Below are 17,309 nucleotides of genomic sequence, written 5' to 3'. Positions count from 1 at the left end.
TTTGTCCCATTGGCTCCTGACAGTGGCTCCACACAGCTCCTTTCTTCCCACTGCCCACCCATCAACCTGAGTTTGACAGATCAATTCGATTTGTCCTTCCAACCTGTGGGAGCAAGGATTGGAATCTTCTGGCAGGTGGAGAGTTCCTCAGTAGCCGGTGTTTAAGCCTAGTTCATCACTCTTTAGTTCTGCTTGCTCTTGGCTTTGGGGGCTTTGGCATCCAGTATGCTCTGGGCATGAGCAAGTTGCTTTATAGAATCCAGTATGAGGAGTCCGGGCAGCACCAACCACAGGGCATTCAAGAAAACAAAGTAAAACCAGAAGTAGAGTGGGTGGCCCAGCTCCCCGTGCTGGAATCCATCACGGTACTCTGTCAGGAAATAGAGCACATCTCCATATACCTGACCTGTGGGAGGTAAAAGGAGAAGGAAACTCTGTAAGGAGGAGGAACAATTCCAAGCCATTTTCCAAGTTATTAGAGCTCAGGATTCCCAAATTCAGAGACATAAAAGTTCTGAAATCACATGACTGAATATTTGAGAAATCAGAAATGTGAGAATTCCAGAAATCAGAAGCTGAGACTTTCTGAACTCAAGAGAGTTCATGTCTCCAGAATTTAAGCTCCAAATCCTTTCATTCAAGACAGCTCAGGATTCCAGGACTAAAGAGAACTCATATTTCCAGAAAGCTAACAACATAAGAACATAAGAGGACTGAATCTCAGATGAAGGAAGCTCAGAATCTTGACCCAGAAGAATGCAGGGGTTTCCCACCATCATGGGCCACCTCATGTAACTGTAACCCTCATGAGAGACTTTGTGATGGAGTGGGAGGAGAAATGAACTCTCCTGGATTGAGAACACAGGCCTGGAGGGGCATAGCTGTTCCAAAACCTCAGGGAGTTTGTCATTCAGTCTGACTCAGCCCTGGATGGGCACAATTGAGAAGTCCCACCCGCAGGAATGCCCCCATGTCTGTAGATCCCCCATCAAACCCTCAACCACCCATTGTGGGCCTTCTCCTCACCGACAGAGACCACAAGCTGTAGGACAAAGCGGAAGGGTTGATGGCGGAGAAAAGCAATCACCACCCACAGGCTGAGTGGTCCCCACAGGTAAGCCGTGACAGTCTCCATGCATATCATGAAATTATCACTCCTGCAAGAGGAAGGATGGAGGGGGCACTGGCATCACTGTGCTCTACCTACAAGGCACCCCTTAATGCTCCCTGACTTACCTCCCCCCAAAACAATGCAGGTCTCCCTTGACAAACACTTACAGGATGTATCGGCTGTCTCCCTTGGCATACTCTTTCCCTGAGGAAGATAAGAAACTTATATGAAGAATATCAGCAGGAAAAACAAGTCAGACTTGTGAGAGCCAAGGGCTCATGTAAGAAGGCAGGCTTTATAACTTCCCCATGCCTCAGTTTCCTCATCTGTGAAATGGGGCAGCTGTTTTTATATGTATACAAGATAACGCGTGCAAACTTGACACAGAACATTAAGTGTTGCTGTGATTGTCTTGTATTCAATAAATGTTTGTGGAATAAAATCAGGCAGGTGTAAATGATGGAGTGAGGAAAGTATCCAATGAGAGAAAGAGAGAGAGCTCGAAGGTGAACAGATGAGTAAATGAAAGAGTGAGCAGAAATCACTAAGGAAAAGATAGATCACCCAGTATTAAAATAGGAGACTGAAATAGGTTTTTCACAAAAGAGGATTCTAAATGGTGAATAAACACATGAAAGGTACTCATTAATCACTAAGGGAAAGCAAATTAAAACCATAATGAGATATCACTCACATCCACTTGAAGGACTAAAATTTAACAAACACCTGATCATATCAAGTGTTGATCAGGCTGCGGAAAAACTAACTCTAATATACTGCCGGTGGGAATATAAGATGGTGCAGCCATTCTTGAAAGTTCTGTAACATTTATTCTTTCAAAACTCCTTATAAACTTATGATGAGTGTCCTCATCAAAAAAAAAAGTTCAGAAGCAAAGTTCATTTTAAAAAAAGCATGCTACCATTTATACAAAAGGAAAAATTTAAATGATGATGACAATAAAGTTATATGGCATGCATTGTCTGCCAAACATTGTTCTAAGTGTCTTACATGTATTTGGGTATGACTATTATCCCTCTTCTATAGTTGAGCAAACTGAGGTTTATGTGTGTAATTTATGTGTAAACCTTGAAAAGAAACATAAGCAATTATTTGGGGAAACTTGGTGGATAGAAGGTAGATTTTTACTGCATACCTCTAAATAGCTTTATTTTGGACCCATGTGAATATATATGCAACAAAAGTTAAATAAATTTTTAAAATTTATTTTAAACAAATGGAGTAAGAGTTGGTGGGTGGGTAAACATCTAAACCAATCCTTGTCCAGGAAATTCCCTTCCACAGCATATTGAAGAACCCAGGACTCACAGAGTTGAGATAAGATGGCTTGGTCTCCGAGAAGGTCCGCGTGGTAGAGGCTGAACCAGCCCTCAATCACCAAGTGAATGAACCCACATACTGCAAACCAGCACAGGGACAGTCTCCGCCAAGTCCCCAGTGGGACGACCGCAGCACGCCCTGACAACAGCCATGTGGCCACAACTAAGACTCCAGAGATGGAGAATAGGCCAGCCAGGATATGCCAGGTGGGGCAGTCATTAGGCACAAAGTTGTCTAGTCTCAGATGCCGAGGCCAGTAGGGGTGCGTGGGGCTGGTGTTGGTGGTCATGTCTTTGTAGGCTGATGGTGGTGTGTGGATATGTAGAAAAGAGAATAAAAAAAAAAAAACACTGAACAAATACAAAGGCATAGAATGAGATCATAAAATCAAATCCAAATAGTTTATTATGACAAGAAATGTAAGTGGACTCAATTAACCGATTAAGACTGACTCAATTAAAATAATCTAATTATATACTATTTTAAAAACATGAATATAAGGCCACAGAAAAACTGAAAGCTTGTTCCTGCCCTCTGGGAGCCATATGATATGGTAGACCACAACAGATCCCAGCTCTCATTGGTCTCACTGGGATAGAACCAGGCCTAGTCTCTGCTCTCATTGGTAACAGTCTGGTGGTCAGACACGACAATCAGACTAGGTCCCAGCCCTCATTGGTCATGCTCTGGCAGGGAGACACAGTAACCAGGCCTGATCCCCGCCCTCAGGGGTTACAGTCCGCTGAGGGAGACACAGGAGCCACACCCGGTGCCATGACTCACAGGTCTGCTAGGGGAGACACAACGACAAGATTTGCAGGGGTCACTGTCTTGCATCCTGCAATGGAAAGCTATTACCCTCCCCATAGTCCTGGAAACTGCAGGACAGACAAAAAAGATGACTATTCAGAACTACACCTTCAGGTTCAGTGTCCCACCCCTCCCAAAATTGCTCACTCTGCAGCCAACCCGCAAGAAAGAGGAAAGTGGAGGGCAGGGGTCCTGCGCCTGGAGCTAAAGGGGAAAAGGAGGGGCAAATACAGAGACCACCAATCAGAACTAGAACCCTCTGGTTCAGCTGCCCGATGAGAAGGCAGAGCTTTTGCAGTCCCGACAACCGCGCAGTAGCCGACCGACCCGCGCAGGCGCGTGGGGGTGGTGAGGCTGGCAAAGCGGAGGGAGGAGTGGGGGCGGGGGAAGGGTCTCGCGCAGGCGCGCCAAGGGCTGGCCATTTAGCAATTGAGAGCTAAGGGATGGAGAGGCATTTCAGGCGGAGGGCAACTCACTCAACAGCGCGTTTGCAGCGGCCTCTCCCACAGGCTCCTGGGTCTCACTAAGATTGCTCGCTGGCTCCGAAATATCACTACTTCAAATCCAACCCCTCACAGGTTCCGCCTTGTGGAACTGGCCAATGGAGGAGCTGGAAAGGAGGCCAGTGCCGCTCTCAACCAATAGTTATTGTCTGTGTGCCGCTGACCCCGCCCTCACGCGTGGTACCATTTTTGCTGCGGAGAAGCCACGGTTGGTGGGCGTTTTCAGCCAGAAGCCAATCTGTGGCAAGTCTTGGCTTCAGTTTCCCAAACCCCTTATCCATCCCATCGGAAATCGGGTGTTTATCTGCTGTTGGATCAGTATTGCGTTGCACTCATTTGTAAAAGCAGAGCAACCAAAACTTTTCCCAGATCAACCTTCAATCCTAACCCCCCCCCCAAATGGGCAAGGAAACGTAATACAAATAAGTCCTGGTGGCTCAGCAGTAAAGCATCCACCTGCAATGCAGGAGACGCGGGTTCGAGCCCTGGGTCGGGAAGATCCCCTGGAGAAGGGAATGGCAATCCACTCCAGTATTCTTGCCTGGGAAATCCCATGGACAGAGGAACCCGCGGGCTACAGTCCATGGGGTTGCAGAGAGTTGGATACAACTAACAGATCAAATCTTACTGCTGCCTCCGTCTCTCCCTCAGGCCATCTCCATCTGGACTTCAAGTCAGAACAACCAATCAAAACCCAAGCCCCTCAGCCTTGCTGACCAATTGACATGGAGGCCCTCAAACCCCCTGTGCCAACTCTTAAGAGTGAATCAAAATTCCGTAACTCTAACCCAGTGGGCACCCAGACTATTCAGTCAGTCTCCAGGCCCAACCCAGGCCTTCTATCCAATTAGAGTCCACACCCCTCAGTCCTAAGGACCAATAGACATCAACTCTTCATCAGTCTTGCTTTTCCTCCACTGTCCCAGTCAGGGCAACCAGTTAGAATGGGAATTCCTCAGTTTTTCAGCCAATTGGAACAATTAGTATCAGGCCTCCCCCACATCCAGGTATCCAATCTGTCCTGGTCCCACTCAAATCTAGCAGTACTATCCTCAGGCTCATCATTCAATCATGAATGATAATAAATGAACTATAAACCAATCACAACCTCCCTCTTCATGGTTTCTAGCTTCCAAACCTTTATACATGCTGTGTCCCCTTCCTAATTCATTTCTATTCCCCACTGAACAGTGAAGAAAGAGGCTTTTGTATATTTCCTACTTTTATTTGATAATAACAAACTGTATAAAAAGGGACAAGGAAGGCGGGGAGGCCCTGGATCTCCCCCTCTCTGCTTCCCCAAGCATCCCCCACCCCTAGGCCCCAGGAGGGACCACTCCCTTCCCGCCTTGTGGTGGGGTGGGGATTGACAGGCATGGAAATGGTGTGTGTGTCTGTTTGTGTATGGGTGTTGAGAGGGGTCAAGGATGGAGAGAGGGTCAAGAATTAGAGGGCCTTCCCTCATCACCCATCAGAGCTGGCACCCTGAGGAGGGGTCTTGAGGGAGCTTGTGATGGTTCACAGATGTGTCTCAGCCTATGAGACGGTAGAAGATCCAGCATCCAAAAGTGACCCAGTGACTGGCCCAGCTGAGCTCTGACCATTTGTGGACCGTGTATGCCATGCCGTAGCCCTGTGGGAAAGAGGTGACGGTTGGTCCCACTCAGCAAGAATAAAAAGATCTCAGGAAAACCCATCCTTTGCTCAAGGATGTTTCTATGACTCCACTGCAATCCTGAGTGAGGCCCCAGAGAAGAGATTGAGTACATATGAAAGGTAAGCAGACTTAGTCTTTTTTCTTTTGTGTTTTCTCCTATTTTAAAAATTTAAATACGAGACAAGGTGATCCCACTCTCTGACCTGTACTCTCCCTTATATATAAAGAGTTCCTAGAAATTGAGTTTTTAAAAAGACAGACATTAGCAAAGGAGGTGAGTAGGCCATTTTCAGAAAAGGAAAAAATGAAATCACTCTTAAACATATCAAAAGATACTCAGCCTCATGCATCACCTCCCTCCACTCAAACTGACAAACATATCTGTGAAGTCTGAAAGGCACTTATTGTTGTGACAAGCACGATCACACACTGCTGGTGGGAGGGTGAAAAGGTAACTTCTCCATTGCTATCAAGACTAGATCCTACAGTTCTGTCTGCTCCTCTGTGAATCCACATGGATGTGATGTTATTACTTGCTGTAGCATTACTTACAATAGAAAAGGAGTAGAAAATCACCTGGGTGTTCACTGATAAGGGACAAACTATATTATATCACAATGGAAAAGATGAATGAGGATACTCTGTGTCTTTTTAAAAAAAAATTACTTATTTGGCTGTGCCAGGTGTTAGTTGCGGTATGCGGGATCTAGTTCCCTGACTGGGGATCAAACCCAGGCCCCTTGCATTGGGAGCTCAGGGTCTTAGCCACTGGACCACCAAGGAAGTCCCTACTCTGTGTCTTAATGTGGGAAGTTTTCAGGAATTATGTGAAAAGAGCAACATGCAGCACAGTGTCATTCATATGTTACCTTTAGGGTAGAAACCAGGTGGAGGGAATTAAAAAAAAATTTATATCTGCTTATTATGCTTTTATTTTAGAAGAATAGTTCAATAAAATGAACAAAAGTGCGTACCCATAAGAGGATGGAGGTAACACAGTAGGAATAAGACTTTCCCCTGAATATCTTGTACACTGGTGTCTGAACCATGTGATATGCATTAACTATTTTTTTTTTTAGCTGTGCCTCGAGGATTGCAGGACCTTAGTACGCTGACCAGGGATTGAACCTGGGCCCCAGCAGTGAAAGTGCCATGTGCTAACCACTGGACTGCCAGGGAATTTCCTGCATTAACTATTTTTTAAAGTTTTAATAAAAAACCAACAATTTCATTTAAAAAGAAGCAAAACCCAGATTTTACACATTCAACCTGAATGAAAAATCAAAAATTGTTTTTTAATGACAAAATATAAAACATAAAGTTTTATTTTCAATTAAAAATTGAACTAAGGGAATTCCTAGTGGTCCAGTGGTTGGGACTAGGTCCCTTCACTGTGGTGGCCCAGGGTTCAATTCCTGGTCAGGGAACTAAGATCCTGCAAGATGCTTGGCGTGGCCAAAAAAAAAAAAAAAGAGAAGCAAAACCTGGATCCTGTTAGTGCCATATAAATAAACATTACTTTAAATTGTTTTTCATTTAAAGAGGAGTAAAACCTGGAATGTGCACACTCTACCTGAATAAAAACAGTATATACATTTTAACATACACTTTTAAAGTAGAATCCAGGATTTGCACAATCAATATAAGTAAAACTATTTTTAACAAATTAAATAAAGAAAACTTGCCAGTTCTACCTAAGTAACAATATGATGAAATAATTAACTTTTAAAAAAGGAAAACTCAGATTTTATATTTATCTATAGAAAATAAATTTTATAAGTAAAATAAACACATTTTGCACACTTCATCCAAGTAAAAGACCCAACAGTATCAATCAACCAGAGGGACAATGGGAGAGAAGGACAAAGGAGCAGTGGTTACACAAGCTGGAGACACTGGACACAAGGTCCTCATGCCTTGTCCTCCACACCTTTGTTCTTATGGTTCTTTTTTTTTTGTTTTTGTTCTTATGGTTCTGATGAGCAGGTAGCACATCCCTGGGTGACCCCCAGCCCAGGTCCCACCCCCCAACCTTACCTGTTCCTCTGTGGTGTCATCCACATCAACATCAAACAGGGAGCCCAGGTAGGCTAGGTGGAAGATGGCCAGGGCCCCAAAGAACAGGTTTAAGGCTCGGACCCCCAGGCCCTGTGGAAGACAGATGGATAAGCTTGGCATCTGGACCTAATCACTGTCCTCCAATCCCACCTGGGCAGGTGCTCCCAGGGAAACACTCTGTTGCTGCTGCTGCTAAGTCGCTTCAGTCGTGTCTGACTCTTCGTGACCCCATGGACTGCAGCCCACCAGGCTCCTCCGTCCATGGGATTTTCCAGGCAAGAGTACTGGAGTGGGGTGCCATTGCTTTCTCCAAGGGAAACACTCTAGGCACAGGAATAAGGATGTCCAGGGCACCCCCTGCCAGAGTAGGAAAGAGATGGTTCTGATCCTCCTGGAGCTCAAGGGGTATCCAAGGATGAGGATACTGTTAGCTTGAGAACGTCCAAATTGGGGGAGATTCGAGCATTCAGGCAGAGGAGGAAGAATGATGGGTGGGGCCTTGAGTTGGGGGTTTATGGTGATAAACATTGGCTGGCTGGTTAGAGGGAAATCTGAATTTCTCCATACTTCTTGTTGCCAAAAGGATGAGAAAAAAAAAGACACAAACTAAAGCAAATCGCTACTATGACCTACAGGGCCCACCTCTCCCCCTCTGACTCACTCTGCTCAAGCCATCCTGGCCTCCTCACTATTCCTCAAATATTTCAGGCACCCTCCCATCTCGGGGCCTTTACTCTGGTTGTTCCCTTTGCCCGAAATGCTCCCCTTCCTTACCTCCTTCAGTTAAAGAACTCAAAAGTCACTTCCCCACTTAAACTTGAAACTACTCACCCCTGATACTTCCCTCTCCCCTTCCCTTATGTATTTTCTCCTTGGCACTAATCACAACCTAACAAGCTACTACACTTTACTGACTTATTTTTTATTTACTGTCTCCCCTGTTAAAATGTTTGTCCCAGAGGGCTGAGATTTTGGTTTATTTTATTAATCACTGTGTCTCCAACACCAGTACCAGCAGGTGCTCAACAAATGTTCATTGGGAAAATAAATGCTAGGGGGGTATACAGCAGTTGCTTAATACATTCTTACTAGAGAGATGGATGCCAGTGAATAGAGGTGAGGTTATGAACATGGTTCAGGACTGGAAGAGAAAGCTGGGCACCCTGAGATAGATATAAGATGGAAAGAGAAATAATTTTTGAGGTGGGGAGTTGACCACAAGGCTGCCTAGGCTGAATCCTCACCAAGCGATGCTGGTGTGAACAGTCTGGTGGGCACCGTTTTGACAGGACGCAGGCACTGAGAATCCGAGCCAGGCGCTTTCGGAGAACTAGGGCAGATGCAGGGGAGGGGAAGGCAAGACTGTCAGGTTAGCCTCAGGTGACAGTGGTTCCAGCCCGCCACCAACCAACACCAGCCACCCGTCCCATCTGCTGGGTTGGGTTCTGCACTCACCGTGCTCCACGTAAGTGATAAATGCCAGGGACAGCAGTACTGCAGCCAGGTGGAAGCTGAAGCCCTGGGGTGGGGTTGGGGGCAGTGAGGTGAGTGAGCAGGAGGCCCCACCACCCCCACCCAGCTACCATCTTGATCCCACTTCTGCTCTGCTCACGTGCAAGAGGGCGCTGGCTGCATAGGTGACCAGCACGGCTGAGAAGGTCCCCAGGTGGAGAGCATTCTTGAAAACATCTACGGGGGGTGGGGAGAGGCGGGGCAAGAGTCTCCTGAGCTTTTCCCCTGCCCTTCCTGGGGGGCCATTAGGGCAGGGTGAGGATACCCACAACCTCTCAGGGCCCCCAGGATGAATTCTCTCTATAATGGCCTCCAATTTCACATTGCCTAAAACTTAGCTCCTGATTGTCCCTCCCAACCTGTTCCTCCTATAGTCTTTCCAAGTGTGGCCAATGTCAATTAAACCCTTCCAATTCATCAGGACCAAAAGCCTCACTATCACCTTTGCTCTGCTCCTCCCCTGACTCCCATAACCAAACTCTTAGCATATTCTGTCAGTTCCAGCTTTGGAGTTTATCCAAAAATTGACCTCTCCATTTCCCTCCTCAACACCCCCTCTTTCCTCACAATAGCCAGAGGATCCTGTTATAACCCAAGGTAGCCCGTGGCCCTCTTCTGCTCATACCCCTGCTGTGTCTCTCTCAGAGAAAAAGCCAAAGTCTTCCCTGTGGCCAGAGAGACGCTATAGGACCAGGCTCTGTCACCTCTTAGACCTCACCTCCTGCCACGCATCCCCTTGCTCACTCTGCTCCGGCTCTACTGGTCTCCTCACTGTACCTCAAATGTGCCAGGTATACACCTGCCTCAGGGCCTATGCACTGCTGTTCCTGCCATTTGTTACATTTCTCACATACATATTTGCATTGATTGCTTTCTCACCTCTAGGTCTTTGCTCAGACTAGCTCCTCAAGTAAGACTTGCTCTGGTTGATTTATTTAAAATTGCATCCACTCCCGCCCACACACTCCTAACACTCCCAGATCATCTTCACCTTCTCTCTATTTTTCTTACCACAGCACATATCACCACCTGAACTACTGTGTATTTTTAAAAATTATACTGCTCCCCCCAACAAAAATGTCAACTCCACAAGGACAGGAGTTGTTTGGGAGGTTTTTTGGTCCCCACTATCTTCAACTTGTTGTATGAATGTGAAAAGGGGTGTGGGTTGATGACTGTCAACCCTCTTGGAGTGATGACTTTGTGACTCACAGTTATTTAGCCAATAAGACATGGGCAGGTTCCAGCTTGTGACAACTTCCACCATGGACCGGGGCAGCTCCACATTCAGTGGCTTAGAGACTGTCAGGTCCCTGTGGGCAAGAGAGACACGCAAACTTATTTGGGATTTAACCCACCTGAGAGTCACACTTTTGTTCTTAGTTGTTCCCTCCCCTGGGAGCATCCCCCCTCCTCCCTGACGCTCCTCTAGGCAGCACCCCGTGGGAGATGGAGCCCTCCAGCCCTCCCCACCATTCCAGGTGATCCTTCTCTTCGGTGAAGCCAGCCCCCGCCAACGTGGCCGTGGCTTCGGACAGAAAGCCCACAAAGTAGTTGCTGAAGTGGAAGGAGACAGCACTCTCGTAGGCTCGCAGCCACCTGGGGGAAAAGGAGCCAGAGGGAGAGGCATCATGCCCAGGTCCAGGCGTGACACCCCCCCAACTGCCAGCATCCCTGGCCCCACTCCATAGACTCACCTTACCATGGTGCCCCTAGGGGTCAGGAAGGCAGCAGAGAAGAAAGGAAAGAGAGTCAGAGAGGCCCTGGAAGCTGGTCTGAGTTGTTCATCGACAAGACAGACAGAAACATGGCAGCAAAAGAGGTGACAGTCATGCTACGATAGCAACACACATCCATGCGTCCACGCCCTGTTGGTTAGTTTCAGGTGGCTCAAATTGACGTGTGAGCTGCTCTATGATATGACATGGTCCCACGGCTTCACCTGGCCAGACATCCAGACCCAGCCACTGTTAGAGGCTGATCTCACAGCTACATGGGCAGACACACATACTATCAAGACTCCCAGCTCTCTGACCAGATTCAGTGACCATAAGACACATGGAAGTCCTTTAGTTAGGCTCAGAGATCGTCAAGCACCCAGTTATGTACACATACACAATTTTACACTTAAGACAGTCATCCTGTCAGTTGTACACTCAGACATGGTCAAAGACAGGAAACATTTTCCACTGGAAAAAGCATAGGTTCTGGATTCAGGCCTGGGATTAATGTCTGGCTGTAGTTGGGTGACAATGGGCAAGTCATCCCACCTTTCAGAGCCTCATTCAGCATCAGACACAATCAGCAGCCAGTGAGGAGGGGAGAAGTTCATGTAATCAAAGAGCTGGATGAAATCCTAGTCACACCAGGGGTGGATGGTCAGTCCTGCCCCTCCGTCGGACAATACTGAGGAGCCAGAGAAGGCAGATCCACAGGCAGAATCATCACAGACACACACACAACACACCACAGATCCATTCCCAGCCACAATTAGAGACAAGCCAGGTTTATCCTATCTAGTGACAGCTACATGCTCCCATCACAGACAACCGCACAGCCAGCCAGCCAGCCAGAACTCCAGTCCCACACAAGGAGTCCCTGGCTGACAGGCAGACACCCACACACACCTCTAGCCAGTGTCACAGACAGGTCAGCATTGCCAACTGACACATATCTGTTGCTTTCTATTGCACTCACATAACTTGCTTCTAATGGTGGAATAGGAGAACAGATGGACAGACAGGTACAGTATGTAATGGAGTATCTACTGTACACGGAGTTATAGGGCCAATCATGGTCAAACCAAAGCCTCAGACAAACAGTCTCTGTCTAGTCACTGGGTAGATGGTCAGACAGTCTCAGACTCATAGAACCAATCAGTTACAGACTATGCCCCACCCCCCAGTCAGCCCCACTCGCCCTCAGCATCTGCCCTCATTTACCTGACTTTGCGTTTCTTGCTGTAGTAACAGAAGACAGATAGAAGCATTAAGAGACAAGCTCAGAGCTGGGGAGACCCCAGGTCCCTCCCCAACCCCCTCACTGCTGGGCAGAGGCCTCGAAGGCTGTGCTCACTTGCGAAGGAGGCGGTCACCATCAAGGGGAATGAAGTACGGGAAGAGGTAGGGCCCCACACAGGTGGACAGCACAAGGCACAGCAGGGCCAGCGCCAGGCTCCGGGCCACCTTCTGCAGCCATCGGCGGCTCTATGGGGATCAAGGCTCTGTGAACACTGCCTCATGGTGGCTCCCACAGTCCCTGCCCACGTGTCTACCCAGGGCCTCACCAGCGGGCGACCTTGGACGGCCTGTAGGTAGCTGTGGAAGGATATCCAGGGCCCGAACACGATGGTGCCCACGAAGTAGAGGTAGCCCATGAACTCCACAGGCGAGGGCACTGCGCCCACCTCGCCCCTGTCCAGGTCGAAGCCCAGAGACACCGCCTTCATGGCCACGATCATCTGGGCCCCTACATGTGGTGCCCATGGTCAAGTGGATGAGAAGAGAGCAGGTAGCCATGGGGGGATGTGGGGATCACCAGGTGAAAGGTGGTAGGAAAGAAGAGTGCAAGGGTGGAGAAGTGGGCACAGGGTCAGACAGGCAGTTGAGCAGGTGGGCCCAGGACTGGCAGATGTTCTGACTCTATAGAGAGTCAGGCACGGACATGAGATGGGACAGATGGGGTGGGGGAAAAGGCATGGTAGAGAGAAACACAGACGTGAGGGGAGTCTGAGGGCTGTGTGTCCAGTGAGCTAGGCAGATGAGGGAGAAGCATGGGGAAGGAAAGAGACAGGGTGGGGGGATTTAGGAGAGGTGGAGTGGGGCTGGAGGGCTGGGGCAGGGGGACAGAGCCAGGGCTGCCTACCTCGCATCTTGTGCCATGTCACGGTATCCACCATGTGCATCTCACTGAGGAAAAAGGTGGTGATCTTGGCCCTATGACTCCCCTGGCCTCAGACACCGCAAAGGGGGGAAACCAAGGTGCAGACAGAGCATATTTTCCCTGTCCTGCACAACCTCAAGGAGGAAGAGTTCTCCAAGGCTCCCTCCTCCAGGGGGAGCTCAAGTGCCACCTGTCCAGGGTAGCCCTCTGGAAAGAACAAGCCTCCCAGATTTCTACCATCTCCAGAAACATCTTATGCCCTCCCTGTCCTGGACAGTCTCATGAGGGGTGGCCTGGGGACCCCCCCGCCACCACCCACTCTTCTGCTGCTGGTACAGGGATGAGGACTCATGCCCATACCCCATAAGCAGGTAGATGAGGATGGTGACGGAGAGGAAGACACCCCGATGGGAAGAATGTCGGCAGAGGAACAGCACGAGGTAGCACAGGAGGCTGAGCAGCACGACCCAAACCATGTGCAGCTGGAAGAAGTGGTAGAGGCTGAAGAAGCCGCCTGCCACGGTGCTTGCATGCTTCAAGTAGGATGGCAACCCTTTGGGTGAAAGAAAGAGAGAACATGATAGGGAACTAGAGGAGGGTTGGTAGAAGGGCAACCTGGGCAGAGTTCACAGCTCAGGCAAAGGCTTAGAGGTTGGAATGTGGTGGGATTGCAGGTGACACAAAGCAGGTTTTGGGGAGCTGGGGAGGCAGCTTGGGTTTAAAGAAAAGAGACATCTATAAAGGTCATTTTGGGAACCCTGGAGGAAATCTGAATAACTTATATTGGATAACACTATAGCACTGAGATTAAATTTCCTGAGGGGTGATGCTTTAGGCTATGGTTGTGGGGGGAAGATGTCCTTATTCTTGGGGGACACATGCAAGAGGATTTGGGGTGAAGTGTCATCAGGTTATTCAAGTGATTCAGGAAGATGATCAAGCGATCGATAGAGCGAGCTAATGTGGCAGGATGTTGACAGTTGGAGAATCAGGTGATGCGTATATGAGTGTTCATTGTACTATTCTTTCAACTTAGCTTTGCAGTAACTTTGAAATTTTTCAAAATGATAAACCTGGGGAAAAATAAAACATCCATTTAAGATAAAAGAACAAGAAAAAAGAAAGTGTAGAACTTCTGAGTCTCAGATTTCCAAAATTCTCAGCATCCTATAGGAACCTTGGGGACTTGGAATCTTATCTTTTAGATAAAGGCATGCCCCGGTTTGTGGAAACATTTCAGAATCTTAGAATCCAGAAATCTTATTATAATTCTAGAAATCCAGAATGCCAGCATTTTGGAAGCATAGAATATGAGAATTTCAACATGTCAGAATCCCCAAACCCTGTAACATGGTACTTTGGGATACATGGTACTTTCCATAGCCCTGTGACATGTGCATTTCAGAATTTTATAACCTTGGGATGTAGGCATTTCAAGACCCCAAGATTTAAGAACCTCAGCTTTCAAGAGTCCCAGAACCCAGGGATACTGAAAGGCATGGTTTGGCATGGCAGGATGAGACTTGATGTGATATAGCATAGGGTGGCTGGGTTAGTAGGATGTGGGGTGGTGGAGTGAGGCTTAGCCTGGTGGGATGTGGTAGGCTGGACACATAGGAGCCTGGCTTGGCAAGATATGGCAGAATAAAGTGGACCTTGGTATGGATAAATGTGGCAGGTGTGATATGGCTTGGCATGGTGGCCCATGGTGGGGCAGGCACTTACCAAGCCTCCAGAGGACGCGGCAGGCGAGGCAGATGGCAAGGAGCAACCAGATCTGGTCAAGGCCCTGCTGGGCAGTAGGCAGGAGACAGCCCTGCAGCAGCTGCTGGAAAAATTCCTGGCGGCTGAAGGTGGCCATTGCGGACCCCCAAGGATGGATGGACAGATGGATAGACCTGAAAAAGGAGGGACACAGAGGAGGCTAGCTGGGATGTCCATGGGGCAGATGATGCTCAAGGGATGGATTTGAGCACTCAGATTTCAGCTTAGGGTATGGTGGGGGGAGGGTGCGAGTGTAAGGTACATCAGACTGAGCTGCCAACTGTGTGTGTGTGTGTGTGTGTGTGTGTGTGTGTGTGTGTGTGGAGGGGTGTCCCAGGTGCCCATACACAGCCCGTGACCTGAGGTGAATGAAGGATCTGTGTTCTTGTACGCTGGGAACAGTCCGGGTCCAATGGTGATTGAATGGTGTACATTCTAGGCCTGTATATCAAATTGAAGGGCTCCCTGGTTTGCAAGGTAGAGTCACGCTGTGTGGAGGGCAGAGAGGGAGATCCTGTGACACTCGGGGACCGTGTGCATCTCTCCTTGAACGGAGGTGGGGGGTGTCCTGTATCCCCCGCGCGCCCCATCCCACCCCCACCCGGCCGCCAACAAAGCCCTTCCCAGGCCCGGGGGCTGCAGGGAGGTGGAGATGGCGGTAGGGGACACGGCAGAAGGGGGAGGTGGAAAGGTGATGGAGAAGGGGCCCTAGCACACGCACTGCAGACCCACAAGGGGAGGCCGGCTCAGGATGCAAGCTGGAGAGCCGAGCGTGCACCACCGGCGACCTACCTGGCAGTAAGGAAGCTGCGGTCCAAGGGGCTGGGGACGTGCCGCCGCCGCCGTCGTCGCTGCCTCCTCCCGGCAGCCTCCCCCGCAGGCCGCAAGGCCGGGACCAGCTGCAGCTTTCAGGGCTGCGCGGTGAGCGGGCCCTTTAAATCCCGGGCCGGCCCGGTCGGCCAATAAGAGAACGGGAGCGGGGCGGGGACGAAGGAGGAGGGGAGCGGGAGGATTGAGGGAAGGAGCTGGAGGTTGAGTGGAGCTGGGCGCGGAGGACGTAGGCGAGGGGAACGTTGGCTCCCTCAACTTTCCGACCTTTTAGTGTGCCAGTCACTAAAGGGTCGTGTCGGGAGGTCTTCTGACCATCCAAGAAGAAACCGTCCAATCACCAAATTCCTAAACCGTGGAAGCCAAGATGGGAAAGATAGGGGAGGGAAGAGAGAAAGCCCGTTCCTCCATTCATCCGCCTCGTCCCTTAAACTGCCCACCTGCGCACATCTTCGTGACACTGTTATGCCCCCATTTCACAGATGGGAAAATAAACCGAGGTCTCTCCTTACCCATCCTTTGAGGGAGCTATGGGGATTTCCAACCCTCCCCACCATCAGAGACCAGCCAGAAACACAAGTACTGACTGTGTCACCTGGGAGCACGAATTAAGCGCCTAGGCTTTCCCCTAGGGACTCCCAGTGAGCACTTAGCTTGTCATTGAGAACTGATTTGCAGGTTGACTTCCCCACCAGACTCACCTGATTTGCAGGTTGACTTCCCCACCTGCATTGAGGGTGACCCCAGCAACTACTGAGCGTTTCCTATGAACCAGGAGGCTAGTACAGAGCACCTATTTCCCGCTGGCTCAGCGGTAAAGAATCCGCCTGCAATGCAGGAGACATAAGAGACGCGGGTTCGATCCCTGGGTGGGGGAGATTGCCTGGAGAAGGAAATGGCAACCCACTCCACCCGCTCCAGTATTCTTGTCTGAAGAATCCCATGGACAGACAGCCTGGTGGGTATGGGCTCCTAAAGAGTCAGACATGACTTGGCGATTCGGGCTCTATCTGCACCAACTCTGAGGATTTATGCAGCACTTGGTGTTTGCCTCTCCCTTCCCCTAGGCTGATGAAGGGCCCTCCTCCAAAGGAGCATTTATTGGGTACGGATTGCAAATTTAGCTATCAAGTGGAAGGAAGAAGAAAGCTTAAGTCAAGATGGACCCCACCCTGGCCTGAGGAGCTAAATCAAACAGGTTCTAATCAGATTAATGCCTGCCTGTATGGAGCTGGGTAAGCCATGCCCATTCCCCAGGCTTCAATGTCCCTTTCTGTTAAACAAAATAGTGGGATTAGCAGTTATTTACTTGGAAATACCAATGGCAATTGAAAAAAAAAATGTATGTCTCCTCTCTTAAAAAAATGTTAACATAAAGTTAAATAGAGTTTAAACACATAACATATATTACAAATAAAAAGTATTTAACAGTTGATCCTTGAACAGCACAGGTTTGAACTGTGCGGTCCACTGTTAGGTGGGTGTTTTGAATCCTGGGGTGTGGAGGAACCGTGGGTATGGAGGGCCAACTATGAATTATACATAGATTAAACTCCTCCCAGTTGTTCAGTGGTCAACTGTAATGAATAATTACATAGGCCAGGTGCAGAATTATTAATTCCTTTCCTTAACAGCAGAATACAGGCCATAAATTTTGTGAATTAGACTTCATTCTAATTTTTTCCTCAGCTTTCAAACATACTCAAGTCAACAGTGACCCACAGCACAAGCAAGAACTATTTCCTTTGGTTGCAAGACCTGGCATTTAAAACTGGAAGATCCTGACTATGCGTATCCTGAGCATCACAGACTTGATTGTTTCCATCTAGTCTTTTGATGTGTG

General features: G+C 48.7%; 2 protein-coding genes across 6 annotated transcripts; both read right to left on the bottom strand.

Annotated features, from left to right (window-relative positions):
* Positions 1 to 3,856, bottom strand: EBP (emopamil binding protein (sterol isomerase)). Its single transcript, XM_005700790.3, has 5 exons — positions 3,739 to 3,856; positions 2,441 to 2,752; positions 1,279 to 1,315; positions 1,027 to 1,157; positions 1 to 406 (listed from the first exon to the last, which is right to left on the bottom strand). Exons 2-5 carry the CDS (start codon positions 2,739 to 2,741, stop codon positions 183 to 185), a joined length of 693 nt encoding a protein of 230 aa, XP_005700847.1. The 5' UTR covers positions 2,742 to 2,752; positions 3,739 to 3,856; the 3' UTR covers positions 1 to 182.
* Positions 3,857 to 4,974: 1,118 nt separating this feature from the next.
* On the bottom strand, positions 4,975 to 15,689 carry PORCN (porcupine homolog (Drosophila)). 5 transcript variants are annotated; one of them, XM_013976480.2, is made up of 15 exons: positions 15,431 to 15,689; positions 14,600 to 14,772; positions 13,235 to 13,947; positions 12,857 to 12,900; positions 12,279 to 12,460; positions 12,068 to 12,198; positions 11,935 to 11,952; positions 10,690 to 10,704; positions 10,466 to 10,591; positions 10,205 to 10,305; positions 9,093 to 9,169; positions 8,936 to 8,999; positions 8,725 to 8,810; positions 7,460 to 7,570; positions 4,975 to 5,398 (listed from the first exon to the last, which is right to left on the bottom strand). In XM_013976480.2, exons 3-15 carry the CDS (start codon positions 13,348 to 13,350, stop codon positions 5,297 to 5,299), a joined length of 1,173 nt encoding a protein of 390 aa, XP_013831934.1. In that variant the 5' UTR covers positions 13,351 to 13,947; positions 14,600 to 14,772; positions 15,431 to 15,689; the 3' UTR covers positions 4,975 to 5,296. The 5 variants fall into 5 exon arrangements, with proteins under 5 accessions (XP_013831934.1, XP_005700848.1, XP_005700849.1 ...); XM_005700791.3 differs by having other exon boundaries at positions 13,235 to 13,427; XM_005700792.3 differs by lacking the exon at positions 10,690 to 10,704 and having other exon boundaries at positions 13,235 to 13,427.
* Positions 15,690 to 17,309: the final 1,620 nt, after the last annotated feature.

This window comes from Capra hircus, unplaced genomic scaffold (genome assembly GCF_001704415.2).
Source record: "Capra hircus breed San Clemente unplaced genomic scaffold, ASM170441v1, whole genome shotgun sequence".
Taxonomy (NCBI): Eukaryota; Metazoa; Chordata; class Mammalia; order Artiodactyla; family Bovidae; genus Capra; species Capra hircus.
Note: the sequence above shows the minus strand (reverse complement) of the source record. Positions and strands in the feature narration are given on the sequence as shown.

What these genes read in the sequence shown, in the direction of transcription:
- EBP (XM_005700790.3), bottom strand. Translation starts at nt 2,741, where the DNA reads ATGACCACCAACACCAGCCCCACGCACCCCTACTGGCCTCGGCATCTG. An exon ending in GGAGACAGCCGATACATCCT is followed by an intron (nt 1,158 to 1,278) that starts GTAAGTGTTTGT and finishes TTCCTCTTGCAG; the next exon opens with GAGTGATAATTTCATGATAT. An exon ending in ACAGCTTGTGGTCTCTGTCG is followed by an intron (nt 407 to 1,026) that starts GTGAGGAGAAGG and finishes TACCTCCCACAG; the next exon opens with GTCAGGTATATGGAGATGTG.
- PORCN (XM_005700791.3), bottom strand. Translation starts at nt 14,735, where the DNA reads ATGGCCACCTTCAGCCGCCAGGAATTTTTCCAGCAGCTGCTGCAGGGC. An exon ending in CCGCGTCCTCTGGAGGCTTG is followed by an intron (nt 13,428 to 14,599) that starts GTAAGTGCCTGC and finishes TTTCACCCAAAG; the next exon opens with GGTTGCCATCCTACTTGAAG. An exon ending in TATCACTTACGTGGAGCACG is followed by an intron (nt 8,811 to 8,935) that starts GTGAGTGCAGAA and finishes CATCTGCCCTAG; the next exon opens with TTCTCCGAAAGCGCCTGGCT.